Source organism: Limulus polyphemus, unplaced genomic scaffold (assembly GCF_000517525.1).
Source record: "Limulus polyphemus unplaced genomic scaffold, Limulus_polyphemus-2.1.2 Scaffold135, whole genome shotgun sequence".
NCBI classification, from domain to species: Eukaryota; Metazoa; Arthropoda; class Merostomata; order Xiphosura; family Limulidae; genus Limulus; species Limulus polyphemus.
Genome location: NW_013665745.1, coordinates 515,656 through 525,187, shown reverse-complemented (window position 1 = coordinate 525,187; position 9,532 = coordinate 515,656). Strand labels below are relative to the sequence as shown.

Sequence of the window (9,532 nt, the reverse complement as noted above, 5' to 3'; positions counted from 1 at the left end):
TGAAAAGGGGGAGAACGAGTTAATTATTAGTTAATAAAAACAGTTTGATGGGTAGGCGGAATCTTTCAAAAACATGGGGTCCGCGGGGGAAAAAATTATAATGGGGTCCTTGGTGGAGCAAAGGTTGGGAACCACTGATCTAGCCTGATGATGACCTAAGAAGGTCGAAACGTTATTAGTTGTTTTGTGTTTTAAATAAAAGTTTTTAATGCCTGTATCCGCCGTCTCTACTATATATATATTTATTTATTTCAAGTGGGTTCCTCGTCATCATGAATAAATTATTTTGCTTAAGTGTAGTTGGTCTTAAAATATTTGTAAAACTGAAATATTGTACTATGCGAATGTCTTTAATCGATATGTAATATTCCGACGAGTGTGTGTGTAAACGGTGTCGTTTTGCACTCGCTTAGGCGCTGTGGAATTTATAATGATACTTTGAACATATGACATTTTAAAATATGTCAATATATTTTACTGAGATACAGTTAGTTTCCTAGATACAGTAATATTAATATCGGTAATTTTTAAGTCTGGGTAAAGGAACGTTGATTTATAGTAGCTTGTTTAAACTGCGTATTTTCTCAGACAGAATATGATATTTACCTGTTTCGTCAGCTTTGACGACTAACGCATGCGTATAGAAGAACGTTGAAAGATTTTTCGCTTGACTCATATATATATATATATGAACATTAAACAGCTATCACACCAGAAATGAGTTTCGTTTCTGTTGTATAGGTTCCAGTTTTGTTTCAGTCGCCATATTTTCTTCCTAGAAGTTGAATGTTGTATTAGCCAATCTTACTAATAATATATGCGTATCCACTTACCAATATATGATATTTTTAGTAACTTAGTTTGAATCATTTTTGACAGAAAATGTGCATACTGAAATCTTGCGACTCCTACCTCTGGTATAGTTCTTCGTTAGAGCACTTGTGGAGTGTCAAGTCTTAATAATTTCGTAATAGACGAAGAATAACGAATGGCGTGACGTGAGATCAAATAATAAAAATGTTTCTGTTAGAAAACACTTTTTAATATTTAAAATACGTTTTGTTAATTAAAGATATGAAATATTTAAAACATGCATGAGTTATCCTTCAATCATATGTTATTTCAGGTCAAAGTTCACGAACTTATAGGAAAAAGGAAGGGGAGTGATATACATTTATTGATTATTGATGAATGTGTATAACATATTTCGGTGATTGTAAGTTTTGAGTATTAAATGTGTATATTCAAAGTAGTATAATCTCTAGATTTTAAACAGTCAGTGCTAAATGTATAAATACAAAACGTTATGCACTTATAATGTTATATATATATGGATAAGTAAATACAAGTTCAAACTCTGTAAATTGTAAAACTGTAAACATACGATCTAAATTTTATTGGTAGCATCTAAGATGCAACGAACAAAAGTCATTTGTTCAAGCGAACAGAATTTTAGTTTCAAAACAATTTATTTCACACACGTTTCACATCAACTCCTTAAAACGGATTTTAAAAAAAATGATCCAGTGTATTTCTTGTGGCGGCGCCAATATGACGGTTTATATAATCAGTGATTGTGAATATTCGACAAGCTCTTTCATTAATCACCTTTTTAAGTTGACAGCTAGAGTGCTGTTGGGTCCAAATATATTATCGTACACCTTTTTTGTAAAGTGCCTTTTTTATATGAATCAAGCACCAAAAGCAAAAGGAAAATTTATTTCCAAGCATACCGTATATTTTAAAGTAAATTATTCATGAGTCTTTTATATAAATCTTATGAGCCAAATTTAAAATCACTCTGTTGAAAACTTTTGCTGGATGATTTTTTTCATGTTATATATATATATTATGACATAAACTAACTTTGCTTAGGAAACTATAAATTATGTTCAATAAACTTTCAATTTACTAAACTTCCATTATTTTCGTCGAAATATATAATAATGTGTTTAAAGATTGTGTTTGATCTGTTGCTGTGTTATTGAGAAGAATTCTTTTGGTTTTGTTTTCCTATAGCCAGCCAAGGAGGAACAGAAACTGTAGGACCATTTTCCTATATATTTCTATAAATTTACCTTAATTTATTCAATGTCATTGTCTAATTTCATGTAGACCATTTTCATATATATTTCCCTAAATTTACCTTAATTTATTCAATGTCATTGTCTAATTTCATGTAGACCATTTTCATATATATTTCCCTAAATTTACCTTAATTTATTCAATGTCATTGTCTAATTTATTATTCTTAGTTTTAAGATATTTTCATAAAAATGATTATAACATTAAGACACGACTTTGCATGTAAAACATTTATTGACCATGAACGTATAACGTTTGCCTCTTCAGAGGTTTGATATTGAGATGAAGAGAAAAATCCATTTAAATCCAGAAACCTACAAAAGTTATGATAAGCAAAGTACTGTAGATTCTAGTCATATGTCAGAGCTTTTAAAGTAGAAGCGATCAAGAATATTTTGTGCTGTGTTAGAGCTTCACATGTAGTCATGGTGATTAGAAAAATGTTTTGATCCATATTGTTTATCAGAGCTTGTAAAACGATGACTATGAGAAAAACCTGTATAAACCAGTGAATTGACCAAGAACAGTCAACTCGATATTTATTGAACGAAGTCGATTTTTTCTTTGTTCAGGACATATTATAGTAACACTTAATATAAGCGAAAACCAAAATCTGATGTATGGTTTAGCTATGATTTCAAGAAGTTTTAATAAATGATGTACTAGATTACCGTAAACCAACTTAAATTAAGACCCCTTTATCAACAAATGAAGCTTTCTTTCATCAGAAGTACTACTAGATTACAAGGACATTTCTTAGTACAAAAAAGCTTAAGCATCTGAGTTAACTTTAGCAGTATTTATGTACACCTGATGTAACTTCTCAGCGGCTTCAGGACTAAAAAAAAAGTAACTTCCCAAATATATATTTCTATTATATTATTATAATCCCAGTAATTTATCATAGCATTTAAGGTGGTAGCGATAGAGTAAACTCTTGAGGCCAGATAGGTTACTATATATTTTTAATTTTACACTTACTAACTTTTAAAGAACGGCATTAATCTAACTTTTTCTTTTCTGTATTTAAATTCAGAATTAACAATTCCAGTATCGGTTCTAAAATTCAAAATACACTGTTAAAAACCTTAATATTAGGTTTGATAAATAAACGCCTCTGCAGTGTGATTTTGATCTGGTATTTATCTAATGTACTAACACGTTGTTATAAATACACTGTTAAAAACAGTAATGTTAGGTTCGGTAAATAAATACCTCTGCAGTGTGATTTTGATCTGATATTTATCTAAGGTGTTAACACGTTGTTAAAAGCAAATCTTAAGTTTGGTAAATAAATATCTCTCTAGTGTGATTTGATCTGGTATTTATTCGAAATACTAACACGTCCATATCTGAAGACGTAAAGAAGATTTCGAGTTCTTGGTTAGATATTTTCTTTGCCAAATTTGAATGAAAGAAATTACTTAATTTTACAGACAACATTGTATTGTTAAAGGAACGACAAAGGAGTATTTGTATTGTTGCTTATCATGCAAAACTTTGTAGTGTAGGGGAAGGTTTAAAGTTGAAAAAAGAAAATAAAAAAAAATAGCTTGCAAATTTCTACCCCTGTTTTCTCTGCCAGATTTTGAGCATGCTGAATATAAGCTTAGCTATTTAAAAAAAAATGCTGTAAAATATCACTTAAATGTCAACTAAGTGCTGCAGGATTCAAATAAAAAATATTTTACATGGGTTGGTCGTGTCACTCTTAGATTTAGTGTTGTATATATATATATATTCAATTTATAACAATGTAGTTATGATAAAAAATCTTAAACACTTTCTGTTAAGGAATTGAAACTATATAGTTGTATCAAACTTGTAGCAAATATTGTTTACTGGTAAGATTTCATGAAAACAAAACCACGTTAATTTTAAATTAATTTTGTTTGAACTACACGTTGACTTGCATGTGTTTAGATTTCATAAAAAGACGGTTGCTGATAATTAACGAACCCTGGCATTTCCGGCATTGTACGTCAACCTGAGTTACTTCTGTTGGTTGAAAATGTAACAAAAAAGAAGGCCTAAGTTATCGAAATAACTCACGTCTACAAAATAGATTACATACAAAGTAAAAAACGTAAATGTTTCCTGAATAATTATTCTTGAATTATACATTATTTTGAAATTCAGATTTTCATAAGAGTTATAAGTAATAAGTGTAAATTTAACTCAGCTTTTCTTAGCTTTCGGGAAAAAACAATTGTCAATATGTGGTCAGGAATTTAAAAAGCAGAACTGACCATGGTGATTTTTCTTGAAACTATTGTCTCAAGATGAGTTTGCGATCATTTGATTGTATTATTTCCATTCAACTTATACATTTTAGTAATAGTTATATTTTTCAAACTTTAAAGTAATGTTATCATTTAATCACCAACAATAGTCATAATCGCTTTTTAAAAAATTAGCACTCAGATGGATTGAATTCTATGTTATGAAAAGTTGTATTTCATTTATTTCACAGTTGTGTTATACACGCGTTGATTTTTTTATAAAAAATGTATAATTGGTTTTATGTCTACTTCAATTTCTTATTCATTTTTGTCTTACCTTTCTCTTTCCCTTCCCATATTTTCATGAACAAAATTTCAAAAAAAATACATTAGGTGTCCCGGGAACTTGATCAGATAAAAGTAGAGAGGGGACTTTAAAAAGTAGTGGGGATACTACGACTTAATTTTAGTCGTCGTTTTTGTATTCTTTTACGACGTAATTCTCAGCAGTGTTTGTATGATTATATCATAATATCCTTATTAACTGAGGTTGTTTTGGATACGCCTTAAAGTAAAAATACAAATACACTGTGTGTTATGTGATAAAATGTAGAGCTTTGTTCCTTCAAGTAAAACACTCAGAGAAAACAAAACTAGCTTCAGTGACAATAAATGGGTTAAGATATATTTACTGTCTAAGTATCTTGTGAGATATCTAAGATAATGCAAACGCTAAAGTTATAAATCCTAAAGTGATTAGTGCACAAAAACTGTTCTATTGGGAAAATAAAGCAATTCAATAATAGTATGGACGTAATCTTCGGGAAGCTTCTTTTTTTTCGACATATCATTTACAGTTGACTTTTAAGGTTTAGCACAGTTGATTTTAGCATGGTTTTCAATGTCTTTAGAATATTCACCCAACAGCTTCCTTTTCCTTCCTTTAAGACGTTTTTTCTTTCTAAACAAAAAGAGCTTCCATTTCTTTTGTCGCTTTCAGAATTCTAATTTTGGCAACATTTAATAATCTCTGTGCAATTCTAATTTCATCAAAATCTCTGTTAGATATAGTCTCCTTTAACTGATAATTGAATTCAACTTTACACTATTCATTTTTCAGTTCTTTTTCTTTACCAACGAATGATCTATCTCTTGGTCAGTGTTTGGGTGTTACCATTTTTTTTATAAACTTTTGCTGTTTTTTCCCACTTTATCTTTTTTTCGTGTTTCTTCTCCTTTTCAAACCTTTATTTGACTCCAACAGTACTAGTATCTCTTAGATCTTCTCTTCAGATGTACGAATCATTTCTTTATTCTCATACACTTGTAAGTTGACACAAGACACGCGTTCTTTAATAAAAGTTCTTTATTCGCCGAGAGAGATCGTACAACATCTGGACTTTATGTGTAATATACAAACATTTGAATAGTTTTGGTATGATGACATACTTTGGTTTATCACTTGTATTTTTTAATATAAAAATTTGTTCGGAAATTTCTCTTATGGAATACCGTAACCACGTCATCTTTATTTTTGATGTACCAATCCCGTGTAACATCATCTTCCTGTGAAATTAACTACTCATCTACCAAAGACCAAATACTTTGAGTTGGGATCACTTAACTGCAGATCTGTGAATTACAGAGCACCTCATAACTTTCTTCTGGAATGTAAACAGGACAAGTAAATCAGAAGGTTTGAAAGTAACTGACAAGATCATCTATAGTGACTTGATATAATTCCTCCATTTTCACGACCTCGTTGAACTCTTCTTTTAATTTTTGAAAAAGATCTTTTCTGGTTGGCTCTTCCACGTCAACCTTATCCAATGAGATATTAATATATCATTATTTATGCTCTACTTTATTTTAATCCACCACTTCTATTACCTGCAACTACATCAGACTTCAGGTATTTTCGTGAGAGTCCGAATGAGTTCAGAATGTACGTGCAAATTGTACATCAGAGACTCATGTGACTTGAAGAGACTTAGAACATGGAAGCTACTGTTCAGAAGAAACATAAATACACTAAAGATGTTTCTTTAACAATTTTACATTTTTTGTCAGCTGTTTTTTTACAACTCTCTAGTAAGACCTTAAGAAAATCTTATTCAGAGCATGAAAGTTTGCTTTGACTTTGTTGACAGAAGGGAAACTTATCAACTATCATGTTAGTAGCTGTCTGATAAGAAACTTATCAACTATCATGTTAGTAACTGTCTGATAAAACTTATCAACTATCATGTTAGTAACTGTCTGATAAGAAACTTATTAACTATCATGTTAGTAACTGTCTGATAAGAAACTTATCAACTATCATGTTAGTAACTGTCTGATAAGAAACTTATTAACTATCATGTTAGTAACTGTCTGATAATAAACTTATCAACTATCATGTTAGTAACTGTCTGATAAGAAACTTATTAACTATCATGTCAATAAATGTTTGATAAAGAAAGATTAATCTGGGTGTAAATCCAACTGAGTGGTAGAAAAGTTTTTTATTTTGCAAGGTAGAATTTTGAATCATTAAAACAGACAAATAACGAATAGTAGAAACATCTTTATTTGGTTGAATTACATTCTCAAACGACTATGGTACAAGTTTTGCGTTCAGATCCACTGCCATGGGCATTCAGTCCATCGGTTGATGGCTTCTTGTAATATCCTATAAACTGAGAATATTTGTTAGCAATCCGCCAATTATCAGTTTTGTTTCCTTGATTGTCCATGTGACTGAAGCAAGCTGCTTGAAATGTTAACCAATTTCCCTTGATTGTCTATGTGACTGAAGCAAGCTGCTTAAAATGTTAACCAATTTCCCTTGATCGTCCATGTGACTGAAGCAAGCTGCTTAAAATGTTAAACAATTTCCCTTGATTGTCCATGTGACTGAAGCAAGCTGCTTGAAATGTTAACCAATTTCCCTTGATTGTCCATGTGACTGAAGCAAGCTGCTTAAAATGTTAACCAATTTCCCTTGATTGTCCATGTGACTGAAGCAAGCTGCTTGAAATGTTAACCAATGTGGCATTGTTTATGCTAAGCCTATAGCACGCCTGAAAGTATTCAAACATATATTATTCATCAGTGGGGACAAATTTACATAGAAAATTCTCAGTAATACTTATGTCTCGATTCAGCTATTTACGTATATACGTTTCTTGATAAGTTATTTCACTTTTTATAGTTTCCTTGAACATTGGGCATTTTTTGGTTGTTATACAATTTTACCTTAATATAGAATACTCAACCATTAGCTGTTCATTCATAACTTCTGTTGCTGACTACTATTCACGGTAAAAACTCTGATTACTACAGCATTTAGGTTCATCATGTGGCATCTTCTTAATGATAACTTCCACAAAATATTTTAGCTCGGTGTGGTAAGGGCTGGAACTAAAATATGTCCATTTTGACACATAATTTATATTTCGGTAGCTCAGTTTTTCCTTGGTTTAAGAACTTCATGTAAATTGCCACGAATGCTTTATCTCGTCTTGTATAGTAAGTAAACGGAACACGGAATGTTTCCCCTCGGATTTCTTCCCCGGGAAAAAATTAACTCCGTAATATCTCATCATTACACATCTTTCTTTTTTTTCTACGTTTCAAGTTGACATCGCCAGTCACTAGCTTCTTTCGCTTTGTCACTATAATAGGCAAGAACTATAAAGATGAAAATAAACACTTACATGTTGCAGAGAAACATAGAACAAACGTGGCAATATCCTTTTCGCGAAAAAAAACACAAAAAACAAACAGGAATAGCAGAGTAAAATTAAAGGACCGCACGTAAATAGGAAAGTAAGGGCGTTGGATGTCCTGCCACTAGCTAGTCACTTTATTGTGACTATGCAAATGAACCCTCTATTTACTTCACAATGCTGAAGTTCATCTCTGATCGACAATGCTACGATTCACCATACTTTTAATGTCCGAACTTGATACGTAGAGCACAGTATAACTTAAGTCACCTTTCTTAATTAATGCAATTACAAAATCTCAGTCTGAATGATAGGTAGAGGACAATAATGACTTTTGACATCTTAATTGACCAGCACAATTACTATCCGAATGATAAGTCGAGTAAATTAATGACTTCAATCATTTTCCTTGACTAAGATAATTACAAAATCTGAATCTGAATGATAGGTAGAGGACAATAATGACTTTAGACATCTTAATTGACCAGCACAATTACTATCCGAATGATAAGTCGAGTAAATTAATGACTTCAATCATTTTCCTTGACTAAGATAATTACAAAATCTGAATCTGACTGTTAAGTAGAGTATAATAATGACCACCTTCCTTGACCAACACGATTATCTTACCTCAATCTAAGTGATACGTAGAGCACAATAATGACTTCAGTTACTTTCTTTGACCAGCACATTTAGTAATTTACAAGATCTCAATCTGAACGGTACGTGGAGCAGAGTCATGACCTTAGTCACCTTTCCTGACCGACACAATTACCAGGTCTCAATTTGAATAATGCGCAGATCACAATAATGATCAATCACCTTCACTGAATAATACAAGTAACATATGTTAACACTGACTAATACAAGTAACATATCTTAACACTGACTAATACAAGTAACATATCTTAATCTGAATGAGCATCTTTCCAATGAACTCGTACATAGCATTCTCCAAGATAATCCTACACCGACCTTCCTCGTATGTAAACTAGTTACCAATCATCATGCTTCTCGACGATTAGTCTGTAATAGAATAAGACATCTTAAAGCGTCGTCTAGAATCTATAACATGCTAAGTCTATGCTATGACGTAACAAGATGTGTTCCGACCTAATATCAGGTAGGAGAGGTTCTGATAAAGTGACCAGACAGCATATTAAGTATATTGATGACATTGTTGCCTATAGGACCTTCCTAAAACAGGAAAATAAATATGAAATTACATTTATTTATACTTGTAATTATTATTTGATTCATATAAGTTAACCAGAAGTTATTTTTAAGTTAAACAAGTTCATGGATAACTTATAATAAGTTGGCAAACAACGATTTATAAACATAATGAAGTGATTATTGTATTTTGGCACTTGTGTGTATAAAGTTAAAATCATAAATAATATTCAACGTTAAACTGGTACACAATTAAAAACATTTTATTTAGGCCTATCTATGGCCTTCAAAAAGTTGACGACCATAGTCACCCTCATGTAGAGTCGTCAACTTTTTGAAGGC

The 9,532-nt window shown here is 31.3% G+C and overlaps 1 protein-coding gene across 1 annotated transcript in view; it reads left to right on the top strand.

The window, feature by feature from the left end:
- LOC106474017 (band 7 protein AGAP004871-like) overlaps nt 1-9,532 on the top strand; it is a 209,006-nt gene that overhangs the window by 136,388 nt on the left and 63,086 nt on the right. Inside the window, exon 3 of the mRNA XM_013934706.2 lies at nt 2,020-2,042. Coding sequence (XP_013790160.2) covers nt 2,020-2,042 — 23 coding nt within the window. The remainder of the gene's footprint in view (nt 1-2,019; nt 2,043-9,532) is intronic.